Source organism: Balaenoptera borealis (assembly GCF_965194805.1).
Source record: "Balaenoptera borealis genome assembly, chromosome: 2".
NCBI classification, from domain to species: Eukaryota; Metazoa; Chordata; class Mammalia; order Artiodactyla; family Balaenopteridae; genus Balaenoptera; species Balaenoptera borealis.
The window spans coordinates 109,243,731-109,268,492 of NC_138867.1; the positions used below are offsets into that span (position 1 = coordinate 109,243,731).

General features: G+C 36.8%; 1 protein-coding gene and 1 long non-coding RNA gene across 2 annotated transcripts in view; one reads left to right on the plus strand and one right to left on the minus strand.

Moving 5' to 3' along the window:
* Window positions 1-24,762, plus strand: part of ADAMTS19 (ADAM metallopeptidase with thrombospondin type 1 motif 19) — a gene marked incomplete at its 5' end in the record, with an annotated part of 291,838 nt that overhangs the window by 237,880 nt on the left and 29,196 nt on the right. Inside the window, 4 exons of the mRNA XM_082380775.1 lie at window positions 886-1,039; window positions 11,601-11,736; window positions 15,589-15,793; window positions 19,268-19,420. Coding sequence (XP_082236901.1) covers window positions 886-1,039; window positions 11,601-11,736; window positions 15,589-15,793; window positions 19,268-19,420 — 648 coding nt within the window. The remainder of the gene's footprint in view (window positions 1-885; window positions 1,040-11,600; window positions 11,737-15,588; window positions 15,794-19,267; window positions 19,421-24,762) is intronic.
* The window catches only part of LOC309623705, a 393,796-nt gene that overhangs the window by 232,827 nt on the left and 136,207 nt on the right, over window positions 1-24,762 (minus strand). The gene's annotated exons all lie outside the window — the stretch shown is intronic.

The following is a 24,762-nucleotide window of genomic DNA, read 5'->3' on the forward strand; positions in this document are numbered from 1 at the left end:
CTCATTCATTCTTTTATTTAAAATGAATATATTTCAGGTATTTTTCTTTCATTTAAAATATGTATGCTTGCCCATGATGATGCAGTTCTTAGCTTGATACTGGGTACCATGGGAGAACAAAGCAGACATGGTCCCTGCTTATGGTTTAGTCCAGTGTAGCCCAAAGTTCAGTCATTCTCATACATCCTTTATGGTTTCTTACACTGTTTACATATGTGTACATAACTGTACCATTATTAAGTTAATTTGCATTTAGAAGTTCTTTTTAACATAAATTTCTTTTCAAAGGAAATGATCTTTATTATAAATGGAAAATTAGTAACCTTGCCAAAGTTAAAGTTTAACTGTAAGCATACATGGAATAAAATTCTTGTCCTCTAATTGGCTTAGAAGTTCTCTACCCTTATGGAGTGAAATGATTCCCAAAATCTTCTCTTCCTCTGTTGACACAGGGACTTATTATTCATCTTTCTTTTTTATATGAGTGGAACGGCTTCATTTGATATTAGATCGTGGGTTATATCTTGATGTTATGTAGGACACATGTCCCTGTCCCCCCCTACTAAAGTCATCTCATACATGTACCATGCTTTGAGAGACTGTCTAGTCCATCAGCTTGGGAGAAAGTGATGTGGTATCTCTGACCTTATTCAAGTGGGCTATTTTTTCATGCTGTCTTTAGGTCAAAGGTAAGTGTGTAACTCCAGTGTTTTCCGAAGTAGGACAATTTCAACATTTAAGCATAATATCTCGTCTACTGTGTATTAAAGGAGCATGCACACCATGCAAAAAGCATTTTAAGGTATTCGTATCCTTAGTTTTATGCTTTACATTGAAAATGCTCTACTTTGATCCATCTGCCTTCATCACTTTTATATATTACAGGTGCTGCTGTTTCAAGACCAGAATTATGGTCTTCATTATGAATACACTATCCCATCAGACCCTCTACCAGAGAATCAGAGCTCCAAAGCACCTGAACCCCTTTTCATGTGGACACACACAGGCTGGGAAGATTGCGATGCCACGTGTGGAGGAGGTGAAGTATTTTTCAGTATTTATCTTTCCAAAACAGCTTCTTTTCTGATTAACCATTAATAATTAAGACAGGTCCATAACCCCTTATCTAAAATTTCAAACTCCATAAAGGATTGGAAACTGAAAGTTTTTTGTGACACGTTTAGTGCCTAAATGCCTGAACTATTTTGCAGCAAAATCTGGCATGAATTGAAGAAAGGCTATGTACAGTTGTTACATATGTCACTCAATATGATCACTCATTGCATTGCTTTGCATAAATATTAACACTTATGGGGGCTGCCCTAGACACCATACAGGTTGGTATGTCATATACTTACACTTTTATATTTACTTGGGACATTATACCATTTAGAGTTCAGAGAGATGGGAAGAAACCAACAAAGCATATTAAAATAAGTAGCCAACAACATTGGAGAAAAAACATGCAAATGAGAATGCTTTTCTGTAAGGCAAGTGAGAAAGTATTTATTACAAGAAAGAGAATGATCGACTGTATCAAAAGCTGCTAATAAGTCAAAAATAATGTGCATTGAAATTGACTATTACATTCAACTATATTTATTGTATTTCAAAAGATATTATATTTTTATATTTGAAACATAGAGGTCAATGATGACTCTGTCAAAATTACTTTTAATGATTTGGCTCAAAAGACTAAGTGGAGTGAATTCAAGAGAAAATAGCATGTGATGAATTGAAGAAAGGACTCAAGGTAACAGGAAATTTTGCTGAAACAAGAAAGCAGAGAAATGTGGCATTAGCTGGAAGGGAATATGAATCAAAGAGTTTGTTGTTGTTTTTAATAGGGGAAATTATACATGATGATTTTCCAATGTGGGTTTTCTAGAACAGAACAGAAAACTAGTGGTGCAAAGGAGAGAGCAAAAAATTTCTGGAGTGATATCCTTAAGTTGGCAGGATGGATGGAATGGAATAGTTGGCTTTGGATAGAAATATGGAGAGCCCATCACTAGTAACAGGAGAAAATACAGTATTTTGAACAGAAGCAGATGTTGGAAACTTGTGGTGGTACTCTTTTGGTTGCATCTATTTTATCAGTAAAGGCCATTTTGCTGAGATTAAAGGTGAGAAAGGAGATATGGGAATTTTGAAAAGAGAGGAGATGTGAAGTGGTCACTTAAGAGAATGAGAGAATGAGTGAAATGGTACATGTATTTTGACTTTATGGTAGCATTGATGGTCCACTTGAAGTTGACAGTCATGAATTTAGCTTGACACACATATCATAGTGATACTTACCCTCCAGCCATATACAGCATACAGATGCACTTGTGGTACAAGTTTTGGAATTGCCATGTGAGTATAATAAAACAAAAGGAGAATCCATTTGACCTGAGGTTGTATGTAAGGAGTTGAAAATGATTGGCCATGGAATTTAGTTGTATAAGGAGGAAAGTAAAAATACAAAGGACTTTGAAAGACAGTGAAAAGGTGGTAGCACTAATGGATTTTAGGGCCTGGTGGAGTTAAAGAACTTTTAGACTCAGGGTACTTAAGGGAGAGGGCTGGAAATACAGGAGATGGTGACAGAAAATAGAGCTAAGAGTATGGAGGGGATATAGTTATTAGTAATAACAAGACCAGGAGAGTTAGTGGCTTCAGTGAAGGGAAAGTACAGATCTTTGGGAAGAGAAGTGTGCCCGGAACTGAGAGGCCTCAGTGTTGGAAGAACATTCAAATGGCTATAATAATTACCAAAAAATGTGTTAGGAGCAGTATTAGAAAATAGAACAATAATCCAGGTGGTAAAATATTAGAGTAAAAAGAGAGATTGAATCAGGGGTTGGTGTTCGGTTACAGCAAGAAGGGGACTGCACCACATAGTCTGCTCCAAAGCTGTAGGTTTAGGAAGAAGGAAGGGAGAATGGTCTGGTGGTGACAACGAGGAGCATGGGCACCTGTGCTGCCTGTAGATGCAAAGGTATGGGGTGTAAGCAAGAAAATGGCCACCCCACTGGCGGCTGTAAAGGAAGCAAGAAACGGTGTCCTCAGGAGAGAGAAAAAGGGTGCCGGGAACATCCAGAGGTGTGGAGGCTGGGAAGGAGCAGCTTTTGCTGGAGCACTTGGAGCTCTGGGGTCACCAGAGCAAAGGCAACGTGGGGGGCAGGGGAAGGGAGAGATTATAAAGAGTATACTTTGCTCCCAGGGGTACAGAGTAATTATAACAAAAGGATTTCTAGTCACTCACAATTTAAAAGCTTGTAGCAATCATCCTTGGCACAATGAAATTTTCACTGGCCATGTTTCCCTGGGGTCACATTATCACCATGTGACTTGGGATCCTGTGTCCTAGGTCCTCTCCTGCTGATGACCCCGTGTACACCCAAATTCCTATTCCTCTGCTTCTCCCATTTCTTACTGATGTCAGGGCCCATTTCACTTAAGGGGTTCTGCTTCACATCCCCTATCCATAAAAAACAAAAACACAAATAGAAACAAACATATTTAAAGTGAAGATCCACGGAGTTAGAACTTTCTTCTTTAATATAACTCAGCCGCCATTCCATGATGGGTTATCAGGAAATGGAGCAATGAAAAGGTTGCTGGTTCCTGTTATTGCACTGAAAGGCAGTCATTAAAATCTGTTTACATCTGAGACTCTAGACAGGAAAATGTTTGCCCAGTGAATTTTATTATCCTCTTTTTTTTTTCATTCTGCCATAATTGTGATCTAGTAAAAGCTTCGGAAGTAAACACACAGAACTTGTCAGTCTTCAGTTTGAACAAGCGAATTTTTAGGGTTAAAAATTTTTTCCAAAATCACATTAATTGCAACCTAGAATATGTTTTGTCAATTGTCAGGCCTTAAGAAATAGAGGTTCAATGTAAATTATTTTAGTTTCAAGGTCAGAAGGGCTTTTAGATATTCTTAAGCATAACTTCATTATTATTAACATGAGAAAATAGAAGTGCATTAGAGATTGAGATTTCCCAAGGTCACAGGCCCAGTGTGGGAGGAGCCAAGATTAGAATCCAGGACTCCAGAGTTCAAGTCTTCTTTCCTCCATGTCATATACTTCCTTCAAGAGCAGTTCAGGGGTTTAGTGTCATTTCTTTCCACAAAGTATGTATAGCATGTCCCTTAGAGACTATATAGGTTTTCTTCGTTTTTTTTTTAAATTAATTTTTATTGGAGTATAGTTGCTTTACAATGTTGTTAGTTTCTACTGTACAGCAAAATGAGTCAGCTGTACATATACCTATATCCCCTCTTTTTGGAATTTCCTTCCCATTTAGGTCCCCACCGTACATTAAGTAGGGTTCCCTGTGCTATACAGTATGTCCTCATTAGTTATCTATTTTATACATAGTATCAATAGTGTATATGTGTCAATCCCAATCTCCCAGTTCCTCCCACCCCCCCTTCCCCCTCTGTATCCATATGTTCTCTACGTCTGTGTCTCTATTTATACTTTGCAAATAAGATCATCTATACCATTTTTCTGGATTCCACACATATGCGTTAATATACGATATTTGTTTTTCTGACTACTTCACTCTGTATGACAGTCTCTAGGTCCATCCACGTCTCTACAAATGACCCAATTTTGTTTCTTTTTATGGCTAATATTCCACTGTGTATATGTACCACATCTTCTTTATCCATTCCTCTGTTGATGGGCATTTAAGTTGCTTCCATGTCCTGGCTATTGTAAATAGAGCTGCAATGAACATTGGGGTGCATGTGTCTTTTTGAATTATGGCTTTCCCTGGGTATATGCTCAGTAGAGGGATTGCTGGGTCATATGGTAGTTCTATTTTTAGTTTTTTAAGGAACCTCCATACTGTTTTCTATAGGGGCTGTATCCGTTTAAACTCCCATCTACAAACAATAAATGCTGGAGAGGCTGTGGAGAAAAGGGAACCCTACATAGGGTTTCTTTGGATTCAAAGAGATGTTTTATTTAATATGTTAAATAAGAATTTAGATATGTCCTTACTTTTATTTCAAATGACTTACTTTATAAAATAGTCCTAATTATAAGCAACCTCTATATGATTTGCACTTGAATAAACCTTCTCTCTCAAATCTGTTCCATTGTGTTTAGTCAACAGTTTTCAATTATCTCTGACTATGTTAATAGGACGTATATTCATTTCAATGCCAAAATATTTCTGGGCATTTGGATATTATTTTCCTTTGCAGTTCATAAATAAAGTGGATGGACAAGGTTTCAAGAATCACATTATTTCTGACTCCGTTTCGTCGATTTTATAGCCAGAAAGAGCTTTGTAATCTTTCAGCATATTCATGAATTAGATGAGAGTAAGTTCAAAGCACAGAACATTGGAAACAGACTCATGCAAAATTTATCTTCAGCAGCAAAGAGGAATAATAGAACTATTCTACTTCACAGAAATATTAAGCAAGAAAGAGCAAATAAAGTATCAAGGGCAGTATAAAATTTCAGTGTTTGACATGTTATTTTTTTGAATACAATTTTAAGGCATCACATTCCGTAAATAAGTGGGAAAAAGAAATTTTAAAAAAATACCTAATGTCCAGTAGCTAAATTTTTATCATTCTCTTTTACATCAGTATCTCGAACTAAGTTTTAAAATTACCCAAATAAGAGTTAACTTATTATGCATTTCTATTAATTTATTAATACCAGTTGTTACAAGATAAGAAAAGCCTAAGATATAAAAACTTCTTCTTTTAGAAGAAATATTACTTTAAAATATCTAGTAATGCTGGTGATCTCAAGTAAATTTTTCCAGCAGTTTAACCTGTACACTTTTCATCACGATCTTGTCAAATTCAAATCATAGTTCCAGAAAAATTTGAATGGATATATGATTTTGTACTTTAGCATTGGCCATTGATATTAGTCCTTTTTTTTCAAACATCTTAAAACATATTTGTGAAATAAATGTTTACTTTGCATTGGTGTTCTAAAATATCTAAAAATCTTTGACAGGATGTTTTACATTTATTTTGGCACCTCAGAAGTAGGGGTCAGTGGATAAAGGATTTTTTTGACATAAAAGACTGTTTGAAATCATCTTGGTCTTCAGAGGCATCAGGGATTTATCATTCCATAATATCTGAGGGTTTTTTGTGGAGTCAGCATTCCACATACTATATACAGTAACTGCATTACTCTAGGGCTTTTATCTAGTAGATGAATTAATGAAATAAAACCTTGAATGAAGGCCCCCAAATTTAATAACGTGTTTTGAAATAAATGAAGAGTTAAACATGCTTTTAAGAAATCTGAATAGATACAATTTGAAGGGGAAAAAAATAAGTCAGCATTCCACATTCTTCACATTAGTCCAAATCCTGCTAGCTTATGACTCTCATGCTGTAAGCCTTGTATTGTGATATCTTCTAGACATGCCTTTCCTTGTCCATGACCAAGTTCTCAGGAGGCATCCAAGTTTTGGGGTCCAAATTGAGGAAGTATTTCAGTATACCAATACCTGTATCTTATTAAGGGTGCTGGTTTTTTTCCTGTTTTTCCCTTTCACAGGCACTTTGCATGTACCAAAGTAAATGTTATTAGCCAAAGAAAACGCACCAAAATATATTTTTGCTCTTCTCTGCATTATTTTGTTTTAGTAATATTTAGTGCCATTTTGTATCCTATTGATGCTTTCTTTACTTAAATTAATAGGAATGTTTATATTAATGTAAACTCTTTATAAACTTGAATTTTAACACCTAAATAATAATCCATGTATTAGATTTGCCATATATAATTATTCCCCATAATTATTCATTTAGTTTGCACATGATTTTTTACCATCTTAGGAAACACAGTGTTGAGATGAACTTCTTAGTGCAGAAAGTACTTTGGGCTTGAATTACATGTTTATATTTCATTTGTTGATTCCTTTACCAATACTGACTGTACTCGCACTTTTGCTGGATGATCCAAAGATGAGTACTTTCTGTTTTTAGAAAATTTACTATCCACCTAGTAGGGGTTAGATAATAAAAAAAACACCATACAGAGTGATATGGGGAGTTGTAAAAAGCCTTCCAGGGATATGCATAGGTGCAAAGGCCCTGGGGTTAGTGAGAATGTTTATTACTAGGGTGAAAAATACGAGGATCAAGCTGTGGGAAATTATTTGACCAAAAAAGTAGAAAGAAGGTAATTCATGAAGGTACTTAAGTGTTATGCTAGCACTCAAGTTAAATTTAACTTGAAGGTTAGGGGATTCCATTAAAATATTTGTGTGTATGGAAATGACAAGATCACATTGGATTGTTTATTGAGTGTTATGAACAATACAAAATACAATTTTTTATTAAAATAAAAAATGAAATTGTCATTTTAATATTAAGCCCAAACCTTGAGGGAAAAAATGTTTTATAGAAATGTAAAAAGAATGGCTAGAAATTAAAGGACATAATATGATTTTTGAAGTTGTTCAGGTTAAAAAATGTACACTTAAAAAATAACCACCATTTTATGCAACTCTAAGAAGTGCTCAGAAAAAAGACCTTCTTCCTCATTAAAGTATTTTTACTTTTGGTTCAATTGCTTGCTAGTCATTGTTAGTTCAATAGAAAATAATTAAGTAAAAATTTTTAAAGAAAAATATAAAGACAGATGAATATATATAGTCTCTTTCTTATAGACTTTCCCAGTTTTAGTAAAACGTTTGGATGAATTGTTGTACAAATTGTGGTCCATCCACAGCAGGAGTTACTAGTTGGCAGTAAAAGGAAACAAATGATTGATACCACAATGAAGATGTACCTCCAAGGGGATCATGCAGAGTAAAAAAGTCAGTCCCCAAAAGTTATACACTGTATATAACAGTTTTCAAAGCATTCTTGAAAATATTATAGGAATGGAGAACAGGTTAGTAGCTGCCGGAACTTATTGAGTGGTGGATGGTAGGGGAAGTGGGTGTGGCTCTAAAAGGGTAACTGGAGGGATTCTTGTGGTGATGGAAATACGGTACATCTTGACAATATCTACATCAGTGTGCTGGTTGTGATACTGTACTATAGTTTTGCAAGTCATTACCACTGTGGGGAACTGGAAAAGGGTATTCAGATTCGCTTTATTATTTCTCACAAGTAGATGTGAGTATACAATTATTTCAAAATTAAAAAGTAAAATTCCTTTTAAAATTTTGAAATGTCCCATTAACATACAGAGAATTTCAGTTATGCATATTAAAACACTGAGCCCACTCCCCAGATTGTTTCTACATGTATGATGCAGGTTTTAGAAATGTGATCTACCTGAGTAGACTCTAGTTTTATTACAAATTTCCATTTCATGAGTTAAATACAGAGCATAGAAAAAAAAATCAATTTATCACTGAGATTGGAAAAGAAGGAACACAACATAATATGTACTCTGTTCAGTGTCTTCAGAGAACAAAGAAAGAATCAGTAAATAAAAATTACCCCTCCTTTTCAGATTTTGCCCAAATTTGGTAACAAGATGAATATATAATGGTTAGTGTATTTTATTTGTAATTATGTTCAAAACAGATTTCCCCAATACTGATTTAGTGGGAATGACTCAGAGATGAAATTAATTGCCATAAAGCAAATAATACACTGTCAACAGCTTGCAGCTACTCAAGGTTCAGGCAGAAGGCCAGTTACTTCATCACTTTCTGTTCATCCCTCGGTTCCACAGTACTGGATGCGTTGTAAATACTGTTATTAGATGCTATAATGGAAATTTCCTGTGTTGGCTGGGACATAAAAATATGTAAAAGAAATAAATCAAACAATAACATTTCTGTGTGGCTTTAAGATCCTAGTTGTATTTTCATAGGCATAATGTGCCTGTAGCTGAGCATTAGATTTCTTTTCTTGATTCTTTTGTCTTTGTTCAATGAAATTTTTAAAAAGTAGGGCTAACCCCTCTTATAGCTGCCAAAAAACTTATGATGTGAGGGTCTTTGCTACAGTGTCGGTGGAAATGTTCCAGTTCATGCTCACATGCCTTCATACTTTTTTAGAGCACCAGTAAGGTCCTCCCTGTAACGGTGCCAGTACCTGTATCTCTTTTGATATATCAATACTTAAAAGATTTTTTTCAAAAGCTCAATATGTTACCTCTGGGCCAACATAACTAAGGTTAGATATTTTCTGAGTAAAGGAAAAAATGCAGTGTAATTAGCTCTGAGTTACTCATTCCGTGTCTACACTAAAGTTCAGCAAAGGCTTTCTGGATATTGTCTGTCATCTTTTTGTGCTGTAGTTGGCAAAAAGCATTAAATTTAAATTAGTTTAGACAACTACATCTATTCTATAAAAGAGTGTCTGATAACTATGAGGTTTTAAATTAGATTTTAAAACTAACATTTATATTTCATAAAAGCAACATTTATTTTAATCCTACTTTTAGGTAGGCATCATTGTCATGTAGAAATAATACTTACATATGCTAGCATTATACAAAATTTGTGTTACACCTATTTCATAAAGGTCATATAGGAGCACCTGAGGCATAGGAAACTAGGTGGACGTTGACCAAAAACTTCCCAAATTTTCACATTTAGGTAACTCCTACCTAGTAAAGCCAGTTTTTTTCTGTGAAGAAAAATCAACATCATAAGTCATTTCTGCTTCTCTAGCAGCTTATTTGAAAATTATTTGAAGTTGGTGGGTATTGAACACTATTATGATTAAGTCTAATGCCTCACCCCACCCTTCTTGACCTACCTGGACAGCCCCTAAACATTTGCCTGGGGCTTGTAAGGTTGCCTTTCCTCTACACATTAGCATAAGCTTGCCTGACTGCATGAGCTGCACAGGTCAGGCTAGTGGACCTCTGAGACATGGCTGTTGCATCAGTTAGGCAGCTGGCACTCCACATAAAGTCCTTGCCCCAGGGACCGCAATCCAGCCCATGCTCCAGTTGCCAAGTCATGCACCCTTGTTCCAAGGCAACTTCTCGGTGGAGAAAGGAGCACCTGGGAGGCACCTTTTACTCATCTATGGTTGGATGTCCATCTCAAGGCCCTCCCCGTTGTTGGCCCACTGGTGCACCCTTCCCTGAGTGCCACAGAGTCCTGGTTGAAGGCATGCCTTTTCCCTCTCGAAGGAAAAGACCTTTTACCTGCTTGGCACTCTGGTCTGTCTTGAGCTCCCATAGAAAAAATTGCATTGCTCCAGAACTCTGGGATTCTCCAGATAGAAAATAATTTAGCCAACCTTGTGCTGCCTATGCTAGAAGATGGAACTAAAGATCTAAATGTTTTCAATAACATGACATGCAGTGACCACAGATATAATTACTAGTTAATCCACATATGTATGTAGATGTAGTCATGTTTTTATACTACAAGTTGTCATGGGACTATGCTCAGTGCTGTTGAGAGGGTAATCAAGGAAAGACCCTGAACCTGTTTCTATTCTTTTGCCTTCCACTTGGTTACCCCTGTCTCTCCCAATCCCCCTCAAGTCAAAGTAAAAGATACTCAAAAGTTATTCAAAGTAGCTCTCTCTCTCTCTCTCTACATCCTTTCTTGATGCCAGCCTCCTTCTCTGTTAATTAAAGAACAGAGTGACCTCTCTGCCACAAGCCCGGGCTGTCCTGTTTGGCATGACCAGTATGAATGCTCTGAGCTTCCTAATTATCATTGCATGATAGTCATAGGATCCCAACTAATGGGCCCTTCAGTAGTGACCCAAAAGACTTGTGATTTTTTTTTTCTTAATCCTTCATGACCTGTCTGGCTTTAAAATTATTGGCTGATTTAATTATTTTATAATGTCAAACAAGTTAAATTAAATTATTAAATCCTATGTAGATATTTAAACTTTTTTAGAGAAACAGAATCAGCACATATGTAGTAGGCTTTTTCAGTGTAAGATGAAATAATAAAAGTGTTGTCAAGCAAGTGTGCTTGTAAGGCTCTAAGCAAAATGAATACAGCATACAAATAGTCATTTTTACCTTTTATAATCAGACTTTATCTTACCAGAGAAAGGGGAAAAGCCAGTTTTCTGAAAGCTGGTGGAAAATGGGAAAACACCCATGGCTTTTCTTAGAGAACAGGATAATCATTAGGGAATGAGGATTTCTTGAATTCTTGGGGTCTTTACCAGAAGTGACAAGAATAAAGGTCTGAGTTATATTCAAGATAAGCTTGCTTCCCATAACTTACCCCCCGATGGTGTACAGCCAGATGATAAAATGTGCACACGTTTATATGCATGTTTATGTGCTTTCTTGACAGCACAAAGGTTTTATACAAATACTGCTTTCCACCACTGAATGCTGAAAGATGGCACAGTCCTTTATAAAAATCTTTAAATAACGTCTTATCAACTTATGCACCATAATCCCTTTGTATTATAAAACTTGCCATTTAATTGCTAACAAGAAAAAAAATTACCATTCATCTTCCTTAAGCCTAGAGATACATTTTGTTATGTAAATGATAGATAATATCATCCTCATTGATCTAACCTAAAATTTGTTTAAAATATGAAAATCACAAGTCTAGGAATACCTCGAATAAACATGCATATAAGACTATGCAATAAGTCCATTGCATAGAGGCCTAAAATAACATTTCTTTTTATGTTTATTTGCTCTTTTCAGGAGAAAGGAAGACAACAGTGTCTTGCACGAAAATCATGAACAAAAACATCAGCATTGTGGACAATAAGAAATGCAAATACTTAACCAAGCCAGAGCCACAGATTCGCAAGTGCAATGAGCAACCGTGCCAAACAAGGTAACCCTGTCCCACCACTCATTAACAAAATCCCATTTTCTTAAAAACAATGCAGTGGATATGTACCAAAATGTAAGGCTTTAAATAAGCAAGGTCTAAGAAAGAAAGATAATCAACCTGATGGAATGAGTGTTAGAAAAGCAAAGTTAGGATTGACCTCAACTTTAGCTGCTGTCCACAGTGTGAAGACATCTCCTAACTGGATGGCAGAGGAGTATTTAAAAGTATTTGGTAACCTGTTGGTCACCTCTTCAAAAATCTGGTTATTTGGTTGAATTCAGCTACTCATTCCTAAATTCTCCAAAATGGTGTTTAAGCACTTGCCAATGACGATATAAACTAAAGTGGGACTGGCCAGGACCCAGTCCCCTACACAACAGTGGGGGCATTTGGTCCTTCTGGTCCCCAAGGTTAGATGCTCACTTCCTCGCCCCAGAGTCCCCAAGGCAAACTGTTTGGTTCCTGATCTCTGATCACCAGATTCCCGACCTGGGTCCTAGTTATTCGAAAGTTGGTTGCTTCGGTCCCATGTGGCTTCCCCAGTGAGTAATAAGCAACAAAGCAGGCAAGAAACTCATGAATAGGGGATAGAACATCAATGCTGAGCACCTTAAAGTGGTGTAAAAGAAAGGCTATGCCTCAGTAACCAGCAGAGATGGGTGAATGGAACCTTAGTATGATTTTGGGCTGGGCTTGCAGCAAGGCTGTGCAGAACGGTTTCAGGCACAGGGCTCCCGAAAATCTCTGTGCTTTCATATAAAAATTAATGTTGGGCTTGAGTGGAACTCAGCCCCAGTGTCAAAAGTCCTCAAAACTTTGTGGGACAGAATGACCAAAAGAGTCTGAGGCTGGATTGATTCCTCTAGAATATGGAGACACAGACTTTTATTCTATCCTGACACTCAGAGACTTGTTGAAGCTCAGTGAGTTAGGGTGTATTTGTGAGTTCTTAGGGAGTCAAACAATTGATCTCCTCTCCCAGTAGTTTCTGCAGTGGAGTCACAGGGAATGTGTATATACTGCAACTTGGATATGCAGAGACTTTGTAGCTTTGGAGCGCTCTCTAACTAATATAATCTTCCTCGTGACCTTCCACCACAGTGTATGGGGAAGTGAAAGGAGAGGGAGAAACAGAGTTGCCGATCAACTATATTTAGGCTTTTCTGTCTTCAGTAATCTCTAAAGCTCAGTTCTGGTTTCCCTCTTCCCCCACCTTCCCCTTCAGATGTAGCACTGCATCCCAAGTTCCTTCTATTTCTGGCTTATTGTAAAACTCAATTGTTAAGCCCTCCAGATCTGGCTCATGCTATGTTAACGAGAGCTTAAAAGAATTTGGAAAATCTTGTCTTCCTCTACAAAGCTGAAATTTCAAGACTTGCTTTTCTATAGACTCAGTGTATTTAAGGTATCAAAAGCTGATTATCTACTTTTTCCTTTCTTTGCATTCGTGCTCTAACAATTCTTCCCTCTCCCTCAAAGGGAAAAATATGCTTCCAGAGAATAAAAAAATGGTATGTAAAAGAATATGCAAAAGAAAAACGTACATTACTTTCAATACTTTCAATAATGTTCAATAATGCCCTTTGCACGAGCCAGACTATATGCTTTTCATCTGAACTCTGTAATTACGTGTTTTTGTTTTGTTTTGTTTTGTTTAACATCTTTATTGGAGTATAATTGCTTTACAATGGTGTGTTAGTTTCTGCTTTATAACAAAGTGAATCAGTTATACATATACATATGTCCCCATATCTCTTCCCTCTTGTGTCTCCCTCCCTCCCACCCTCCCTATCCCACCTCTCTAGGTGGTCACAAAGCACCGAGCTGATCTCCCTGTGCTATGCGGCTGCTTTAATTACGTGTTTTTATAAGGCAGAGTAGTAATCAACAGAAAGGGTGACCTAGGGAAATATTGTTGCCTACAGTCAGGTCCTTGGGTCTTTTCCATTCATTGCTAGGCAGATAACAGATGCTGAGTTTTTAGCTTTTGCCCTGTCAGCTAAAGAACCTGGATTTTTTTGTTGTTGTTATTACTGTTCCTAAGAATTATCTTTCTCTTTTTTTAATCTCTTTTAATAGACATTAAAATGCTAATTTAGCTTATGTTAAATAATTTATTAAAATGTTTCAAAACACCATTTCTTTTATATACCATATAGCTTTCCCATTTGGATAAAAGAGCAGGAGCTTTTTCTGATATATCAGGAATCTTGAATGACCTGGATTTGAGGACTAGAGCATATTTATCACTTCCTAACCTGGTCTGTGAAGAATCAGAATGTACAGGACACACCATTTATTGTTCATTCACTGACCTCAGCTATCTTGGGGGAAAATGCCTTGGTAATGACTTGGTAAAATGAATAGTTTTAAAAGGTTGATACATTTCGGAGTGAGAAATTTTTGCAACTGGAGACTGGAAGTCTTTTTGTTGCAATTATTATCTTCTTTCCCTTGGAAAAGGAGGCAGTGTATTTTGAACCACCAAGAAGCAATGTCAGTGAGGTTAACCAAAATACTGGAAAGTAAGAAATGGACATGGGCAATCCTTGAGGGGTCATCACAGGAAATCTTTCGAAGATTTACTGGCATAGCACAGCTTTTGTTCCTCTTGCTTCTTCTTTTTTCCCCACCATGGTAAAAAACATTCTAATTACCATTCACATTTTTTGAAAAAGTCACCAAATGGCCTGATGTAACCCTATGTACCAAATATAAAATATATTAATGCACTAGTAAATAGCTTTGTAAGAAGGAGTCTTGAAGATGAGGAAATGAGATAATTCCCAATTAGATGAATTCTAAAATATAAGATGTTTTCTCTCACTACAATATGTTTCATATTTTTGTTCTTATTTTTCAGCAGCTTTCCAAGGAATGAAAAAAGTAACCTTTTATCGTTATACTAAGGATTTCTAAAATTTATTTTATTTAAAAAATTAGGATTTCATGAAATTGCAAATACTTCTCTTTTCAGTGGTGTCTTCCATAGTTCCATGGTTGGTTCCCTAGTTGAGGGGAAAGGCATACAGATGGGTTTAAATTGTGCTTATAGCCTAGGTATCCTTGTGCAGAAAGATGAAGCAGAAACTGAAATAAATTTGGAAGATAAATATTCACTTTAGGAAAAATCCACTAGGGGACTCCAAAGCAAAATGGTAGGTCTGCATCATACTTGATAGATGAGCAGACAGGAACTTCATTAGAGGCAGTAATGCAGTGCAAATGTTATCGTGTTAACAGCAATGTGGTTGCAGGTGATGGGCATAATACATTAGTGATTACTTCCTCCAGATAAGTAGGGAGTTCTCCGTGGCAGGCTTCTTTTACTTGCAAATACCTGCACATGTCTCTTTGTGAGGTAGTCTGCAGCCTGATTTCAATTTCTGACTCCACAACCTGTGGCCTTTGGTAAGTTACTACGCCTCTCCTTGCCTTGGTCTCCCTTTCTGTAAAAGGCCACGATAGTTGTAGTACCTAATATGTGGGGTTACTGTGAAGATTCAAAATGCAAAGAATAGGACCAACTCATGTATATTAGCAATTTTATACTTGTTAGGTACCTCAGTATGGCAATATGACGTGACGGGCAGCAGCAGGCAAAGCGTGCAGCATGACAGGGACGGAGTCTAATACAGCCTTTGAGATTCTAATAAGAGCAAGGCCCTGAGATGAGAAGTGTGGAGAAGCAATAGAAAGCCTGGGTGTCTTAGGGAAAACTCAAATATTAGTTAAAAAAAAAAAAAAGGTATAAATCTATTGTGTAAACATTCTGCTAATTCTAGCCATGTCAAAATGTGTAGTAAATAGATATCTTTTAACTTGTCTCAGTGACTCTTGCTTTACTTTTAGATGGATGATGACAGAATGGACCCCATGTTCACGAACTTGTGGAAAAGGGATGCAGAGCAGACAAGTGGCCTGTACCCAGCAGCTGAGCAATGGAACCCTGATGAGAGCCCGGGAGAGGGACTGCGCCGGGCCCAAGCCGGCCTCCACCCAGCGCTGCGAGGGCCAGGACTGCATGACCGTGTGGGAGGCGGGCGTGTGGTCCGAGGTGCCGTACCCACCCCGATGCTTCTCCGTTTCCCTCTGATTTTCTTACTCTTAGCCTATATAAGGTCATGTTTGATCATGTTCAGAGTCTCTCTGCATGGCAGTTTTAGCACCATTTATTGGTTTTTCTGGTAATAAAAGGAATACATTCATTATAAATAATTTTGAAAGTAGGAAAAAAACAGATTTATTCTTTGTTCTGTGACTATTGTAATGTAATCAAGGGCATATATTATATACATTGTAGAATCCAGCTTTTTTATTTCTTTACCATGAGTATACTCTTTAGTGGACACATATGAAAATACACGTTTGGAGAGAGTGGCTTGGACTTATATACACTACCAAATGTAAAACAGATAGCTAGTGGGAAGCAGCCACATAGCACAGGGAGATCAGCTCGGTGCTTTGTGACCACCCAGAGCGGTGGGAGGGAGACACAAGAAGGAGGAGATATGGGGATATATGTATATGTATAGCTGATTCACTTTGTTATACAGCAGAAACTAGCACACCATTGTAAAGCAATTATACTCCAATAAAGATGTTGGAAAAAAAAAAAGAAAATACACATTTGACTCATATTCCTGAGCATTAGAAGAGAAAGGAGAAGAAAGGACATTAACATTTAACAGTCATTTCCTGTGAGCAGGGATTCTGTTCTTACTTCATATTTAGTATCTTGTTGATATTTAATCAGCAATGCAAAAAACTGAAGTTTCACCCTTGTGAAATACTACAGCTCAGAGAAACTAAATAGTTTACCCAAAGTCCTGCTTAGTGTTGGAGCCAGGATTTGAACCCAGTGCTGCCAGGCTCACTGCACCATACACCCACCAGCTTGTAGTATGCAGCATGCAGCTTTGTTCCATGCCAAACTGTATGCTTATTTTCTGTTATGATACATATCTTCTTATGATAACACCGGTCGTTACTTATATTTACTAACTGCTCTGGAGCATTTTAGGTGAGCATGTGCGTGTATGCACACACACACACACATAAACACCCTCACACTTGTATACGCATATGTATACACAAAGACACATGTGCACACACACCCAGAGCAAAATATGCTTAATTTCAGAATATTAGCTAAGATGTAAAAAAGACAAATTGCTAGACTGCAATAAGTAGCCATTCTTTTGAAAATTGAGGATAAAGTAGCTTAGATAATGAGGTTTGGGAATATTCTTCAATTAACCCACCCCCCCCCCAAAAAAAACGCACTAGCGAATAGTGTGACTTTCTCTTGTCTTACTTTTCTAAGCTATATCTCACTCTGGCATAGATTCTTCCTCATTTGTAATGAGTACTTTTGAGAATGAATGGATTGTCCAATTTTACATGAAAATGGATGAGTACAGTTTGGAGAAAAGACTCATGTGAACATCAGAGAAACAGAAATACCCTTCCTTCAGCCTAACTAGCATTTCTGCAAACTCTTCAGGAGGAAATAGGTCAGAAATATCCTACCATACAGATTTTTGGCACCAGGTAGGAGAAGTAATAGGTCAATGCAATGTACCAATTTTAAAAATGTCTCTTTTGTCTTGATTTAATATAAAAATTGAGTTTATGGATCAAGGTTAGTTTTGACTGCAAAAAATAAAAATGTAAATCTTAAAATGCCAAATCACACATGTAGTCCGCCTTAAAGCTCAGGATATTCAAATGCAAACCATAAATTATGAGACAATGAGGCATTTGTGCAAATTTTATTGTATTTAAAACTTCAGGAGTTCTATGCTTAAGTTTTCAGGAAGACAACTACTGGAATCTGCATGGTTATTCCTCTACTACATTCTTGCTAAGTGCATACCTGCAGCTCTTTCTTTGGATCTTTTTTAGACACAGATATAAATTAGGTTTTCAAGTTTTGCTATATCTCTCATGCCCCCCTCCCTCTCCTGTCTCCCACCCAATGCCATTTTGGTTCCTGTGTCCAGATAATCAGTGATGCATAACTTTGTAAAACTGGGAAGCTTTATGCATATTCCATAATGGGGAGCATAAATGTATAAACGAGATGGTCAGTTACATCTTACATGCTTCATACCTGTTATGTCACACTGTCAGTCAAGGATCAATTATTCATGAAATGAACTAAACTTATTTTGAACTGAATTATATTTTCAATCCATATAGCCATTGAGAATGATTATTTCTAGGGGTGTATAATTATGTAAAGAAACTGTTTCGTTTTTGCTGTGTTTTCTCTGTTTTAGCTTTAAGAAAAGTTTTGAGAAATGATATTCTCTTAGAAATTGTCATTTTTCACAAACACTGCTTAAGGCTAAAACAAACTAAATCTTAGCAAAAATAAAATGAATTTCCTTATGTAATTATGTGCAAAAAATTGATGTCAGTCAGGTTTAGCGTTTTACATTTTGATCGTTGTTTACTATTTGTCTTTCATAAACAATCCCTGTGTTACAGGACTGTCTGTAGTAATGGTCCTGTGTTCCTGAAACCCATTCACCCCTAGCACTATGCCGAAGCTCCACCTGGCCTCTGATGCTGGGCTGTAGCCTGGCGTTCTCCTTCTCCTTCTCCTTCATTCTGGCCTTTATGTGGGTGATAGGCTTGTGAGAGATGATGAGAACCAATTCCTAACGTAATTTGATCATCAGTCTGTATCTCTTTTTTTTTTTTTAAGCATCTTTATTGGAGTATGATGGCTTTACAATGGTGTGTTAGTTTCTGCTTTATAACAAAGTGAATCAGTTATACATATACATATGTTCCCATATCTCTTCCCTCTTGCATCTCCCTCCCTCCCACCCTCCCTATCCCACCCCTCTAGGTGGTCACAAAGCACCGAGCTGATCTCCCTGTGCTATGCAGCTGCTTCCCACTAGCTATCTATTTTACATTTGGTAGTGTATATATGTCCATGCCACTCTCTCACCCTGTCACATCTTACCCCTCCCCCTCCCCATATCCTCAAGTCCATTCTCTAGTAGGGCTGTGTCTTTATTCCTGTCTTGCCACTAGGTTCTTCATGACCTTTTTTTTTCTTCCTTAGATTCCATATGTATGTGTTAGCATACTGTATTTGTTTTTCTCTTTCTGACTTACTTCACTCTGTATGACAGACTCTAACTCCATCCACCTCACTACAAATACCTCCATTTCATTTCTTTTTATGGCTGAGTAATATTCCATTGTATATATGTGCCACATCTTCTTTATCCATTCATCTGTCAGTGGACACTTAGGTTGCTTCCATGTCCTGGCTATTGTAAATAGAGCTGCAATGAACATTTTGGTACATGACTCTTCTTGAATTACGGTTTTCTCTGGGTATATGCCCAGTAGTGGGATTGCTGGGTCATATGGTAGTTCTATTTTTAGTTTTTTAAGGAACCTCCATACTGTTCTCCATAGTGGCTGTATCAATTTACCTTCCCACCATCAGTCTGTATCTCTTAATCACCAGCTTTATCCACACTTCTCTGCTGTTATCTTCCAGTGTTCAGTGAAGTGTGGCAAAGGTGTACGTCATCGGACCGTGAGGTGTACTAACCCCAGAAAGAAATGCGTCCTCTCCACCAGACCCAGGGAGGCTGAGGACTGTGAGGATTACTCCAAGTGCTACGTGTGGCGAATGGGTGACTGGTCTAAGGTGAGAAGCATTCTGTACATTCTCAGTATTGAGTTGCAGTAATGTCAGCATTGTCCACACAGTCTGAAGTTTAGGAGGCATAGAGAACAGAGATCATGGAGGTAGAGTATTAAATACCCAGGTTCAAAGCCTGCCTGTCTGTCTATGGTCATAATCGCAATAAAACTGTTTTAAGGAATAAGTAAGATAAAATGTGTAAAATACTGGGAAAAAATGGTGGCTGCCAGAGCATGGAGGGGAGAGTGGTAGCTATTCATAAATAACCCTAAAGGACATTCTGGGAGAAATGTTTTCATTGTACAATACGCTGTGGTTAGCCAGCCTCCTCGTTATTGCCCAACAAGAAATTCATGACATTTAAAATCTATTTTCTTATGATTATTCATGCCTTTCCTCTCCAACAAAGTTTGCATATTAACATCGTATTTGAGTTCTCAGTGCACTATACTCTTTCCACAACTTCGAACATTTAAAGTATACGTTGGGATTCTAAAGGATGCATTTGTCAACAATGTAAATCAATCCCTGATTACAGAATTAGGAAATACTCAGCCCAATCCATGCAGCTTTTAGCTGGTGAACCATATAGGGAAATCTCACACTTCAGAGTAAACAACTTTTAGACAGAAGAGAATTCCAAACTAACCATAAATAATTTCTTTCATGTTCAGGGTTTATGTTTCCTAATTCTACGAGAGGAAAATAGAGTACTGTAGTGTGATAGAGAAGGGCATGGCTTGGAAGTTAAGAAACATGGGGGATGGTTAGGACTCCCTCATTAGATACCTCTGTGTCTTTGTTTCCAGAAGAGTGAAATAAGGAGAATAGACAACTCAACTGTTTTCAAGCTGTTTTTATATTGACACTTCATTCATCACTGAAGGTTTAAACTAGGGTGAGGAAATGAAAGTACTCCTTGGAGGGGTGTGGGGAGGATCACCTATTGCTCCCTATCAGTTGTAGAAACTCTGCATTTGTTCATCTTGGCTAATGAAGTTCTAGATGTTTTCCTTAAATGAAATAATTCTGCTCTAAGAAAAAGTTAAAACTACTAGAATAGATATGCAATATTTTTCCAGCTTTATTAATTAATAGAAATATTCTAAGTGATAAATGTTAACTCCTAGTTAAGTATAAGAAACAAAATTTGTTATTGCAAAAAACAGAAGATTCAGGTTTTATTGTAGTTTATGACCCAGAACTCTAAGCTGTCCAACATTGCTGCATATGGAAATAAGGCTAGCAAATCCTATTTGCATGACAAATACTATTATAATTGATTAATAAATGTGCCTATTTTGTGGCCTCTCGTCAAATCTTAAGGAAAATCAAAATTAACTGGGGAGATCATAGAAAACATTGATTTTGGTTTTCTGTGCAAAGCCTAAAAATTTTTTTTCAATTTTACCACAATTTACATGTATGTAAATTTTAAATAGACTTGTATTGAATTACTTTGAATTGGTTTTGTTATGTTACTGTCAATACATTGCTACCTACCTAGAACAGCCTTTGTGAGTAAGGAAAGTAATGGATAGCTCTAATAAATATTCTTTTTTACTTCATGACTTTTTATTAAAATGTTTTTTAATTTATTTTTTTATACAGCAGGTTCTTATTAGTTATCTATTTTATACACATTAGTGTATATATGTCAATCCCAATCTCCCAATTCATCCCAACACCACCAGCCCTCCCACCCCACTTTCCCCCCTTGGTGTCCATACGTTTGTTCTCTACATCTGCGTCTCTTTTTCTGCCTTGCAAACTGGTTCATCTGTACCATTATTCTAGATTCCACGTATATGTGTTAATATATGATATTTGTTTTTCTCTTTCTGACTTATTTCAGTCTGTATGACAGTCTCTAGGTCCATCCATGTCTCTACAAAAGATCCAATATCGTTCCTTTTTGGCTGAGTAATATTGCATTGTATATATGTACCACATCTTCTTTATCCCTTCGTCTGTCGAAGGGCATTAGGTTGCTTCCATGACCTGGCTACTGTAAATAGTGCTGCAATGAACATTGGGGTGCATGTGTCTTTTTGAAATATGGTTTTCTCTGGGTATAGGCCCAGTAGTGGGATTGCTGGGTCATATAGTAATTACATTTTTAGTTTTTTAAGGAACCTTCATACTGTTCTACATAGTGGCTGTATCAGTGTACATTCCCACCAACAGTGTAAGAGGGTTCCCTTTTCTTCACACTCTCTCCAGCATTTGTTGTTTGTAGATTTTCTGATGATGCCCATTCTAACTGGTATGAGGTGATACCTCATTGTAGTTTTTATTTGCGTTTATCTAATAATTAGTGAAGTTGAACAGCTTTTCATGTGCCTCTTGGCCATCTGTATGTCTCCTTTGGAGAAATATCTATTTAGGTCTTCTGCCCATTTTGTGATTGGGTTGTATGGTTTTTTAATATTGAGCTTCATGAGCTGTTTATATATTTCGGAGATTAATCCTTTGCCTGTTGATTCTTTGGCAAATATTTTCTTCCATTCTGAGGGTTGTCTATTCGTCTTGTTTATAGCTTCCTTTGCTGTGCAAAAGCTTTTAAGTTTCATTAGGTCCCATTTGTTTATTTTTGTTTTTATTTCTATTACTCTAAGAGGTGGGTCAAAAAAGATCTTGCTGTGATTTATGTCAAAGAGTGTTCTTCCTAAGTTTTCCTCTAAGAGTTTTATAGTGTCCAGTCTTACATTTAAGTCTCGAATCCATTTTGAGTTTATTTTTGTGTATGGTGTTAGGGAGTGTTCTAATTTCATTCTTTTACATGTAGCTGTCCAGTTTTCCCAGCAACACTAATTGAAGACACTGTCTTTTCTCCATTGTATATCCTCCTTTGTCATAGATTAGTTGACCATAGCTGCGTCGGTTTATCTCTGGGCTTTCTATCCTGTTCCGTTGATCTATATTTCTGTTTTTGTGCCAGTACCATACCGTCTTGATTACTGTAGCTTTGTAGTATAGTCTGAAGTCAGGGAGTGTGATTCTTCCAGCTCCGTTTTTTTCCCTCAAGATTGCTTTGGCTTATCGGGGTCTTTTATGTCACCATGCAAATTTTAAGATTTTTTGTTCTAGTTCTGTAAAAAAACGCCATTGGTAATTTGATAGGGATTGCATTGAATCTATAGATTGCTTTGGATAGTGTAGTCATTTTCACAACATTGATCTTCCAATCCAAGAACATGGTGTACCTCTCCATCTGTTTGTGTCATCTTTGATTTCCTTCATCAGTGTCTTATAGTTTTCTGAGTACAGGTCTTTTACCTCCTTAGGTAGGTTTATTCCTAGGTATTTTATTCTTTTTGTTGCAGTGGTGAATGGGATTGTTTCCTTAATTTCTCTTTCTGATCTTTCGTTGTTAGTGTATAGGAATGCAAGAGATTTCTGTACATTAACTTTGTATCCTGCAACTTTACCAATTTCATTGATTAGCTCTAGTAGTTTTCTGGTGGCTTCTTTAGGATTATCTGTGTATAGTATCATATCATCTGCAAACACTGACAGTTTTTCTTCTTCTTTTCCAATTTGTATTTCTTTTATTTCTTTTTCTTCTCTGATTGCCGTGGCTAGGACTTTCAAAACTATGATGAATAATAGTGGCAAGAGTGGACATCCTTGTCTTGTTCCTGATCTTAGAGGAAATGATTTCAGTTTTTCATCACTGAGAATGATATTTGCTGTGGGTTTGTAATATATGGCCTTTATTATGTTGAGGTAGGTTCCCTCTATGCCCATTTTCTGGAGAGTTTTTATCATAAATGGGTGTTGAAATTTGTCAAAAGCTTTTTCTGCATCTATTGAGATGATCATATGGATTTTATCCTTCAATTTGTTAATATGGTATATCACATTGATTGATTTGCATATACTGAAGAATGCTTGCATCCCTGGGATACATCCCACTTGATCATGGTGTATGATCCTTTATTTGTCTTGTTGGGTTCTGTCTGTGAGTATTTGTTGAGGATTTTTGCATCTATACTCATCAGTGATATTGGTCTGTAGTTTTCTTTTTTTGTAGTATCTTTGATTGATGTTGGTATCAGTGTGATGGTGGCCTTGTAGAATGAGTTTGGGAGTGTTCCTTCCTCTGCAATTTTTTGGAAGAGTTTAAGAAGGATGGGTGTTAGCTCGTCTCTGAATGTTTGATAGAATTCACCTGTGAAGCCATCTGGTCCTGGACTTTTGTTTGTTGGAAGATTTTTAATCACAGTTTCAATTTCATTGCTTGTGATTGGTCTGTTCATATTTTGTGTTTCTCCCTGGTTCAGTCTTGGAAGTTTATGCCTTTCAAAGAATTTGTCCATTTCTTCCAGGTTGTCCATTTTATTGGCACAGAGTTGCTTGTAGTAGTCTCTTATGATGCTTTGTATTACTGCAGTGTCTGTGGTAACGTCTCCTTTTTCATTTCTAATTTTATTGATTTGAGTCCTCTCCCTCTTGATGAGTCTGGCTAACAGTTTATCAATTCTGTTTATCTTCTCAAAGAACCAGCTTTTAGTTTTATTGCTCTTTGCTATTGTTTTCTTTGTTTCTATTTCATTTATTTCTGCTCTGATCATTATGATTTCTTTCCTTTTACTGACTTTGGGTTTTGTTTGTTCTTCTTTCCCTAGTTCCTTTAGGTGCAAGATTAGATTGTTTATTTGAGATTTTTCTTGTTTCCTGAGGTAAGATTGTATTGTTATAAACTTCCCTCTTAGAACTGCTTTTGCTGCATCTCATAGGTTTTGGATCATCATGTTTTTGTTGTCATTTGTCTCTAGGTATTTTTTGATTTCCTCTTTGATTTCTTCAGTGATCTCTTGGTTATTTAGTAACGTATTGTTTAGCCTCCATGTGTATGTGTTTTTTACATTTTTTTCCCTGTAATTGATTTCTAATCTCATAGCGTTGTGGTCAGAAAAGATGCTTGATATGATTTCAATTTTCTTAAATTTACCGAGGCTTAATTTGTGACCCAAGATATGATCTATCCTGGAGAATGTTCCATGTGCACTTGAGAAGAAAGTGTAATCTGCTATTTTCGGATGGAATGTCCTATAAATATCAATTAAATCTATCTGGTCTATTGTGTCATTTAAAGCTTGTGTTTCCTTACTAATTTTCTGTCTGGATGATCTGTCCTTTGGTGTAAGTGAGGTGTTAAAGTCCCCCACTATTACAGTGTTACTGTCGATTTCCTCTTTTATAGCTGTTAGCATTTGCCTTATGTAATGAGGTGCTCCTATGTTGGGTGCATATATATTTATAATTGTTATATCTTCTTCTTGGATTTATCCCTTGAGCATTATGTAGTGTCCTTCCTTGTCTCTTGTAACATTCTTTAT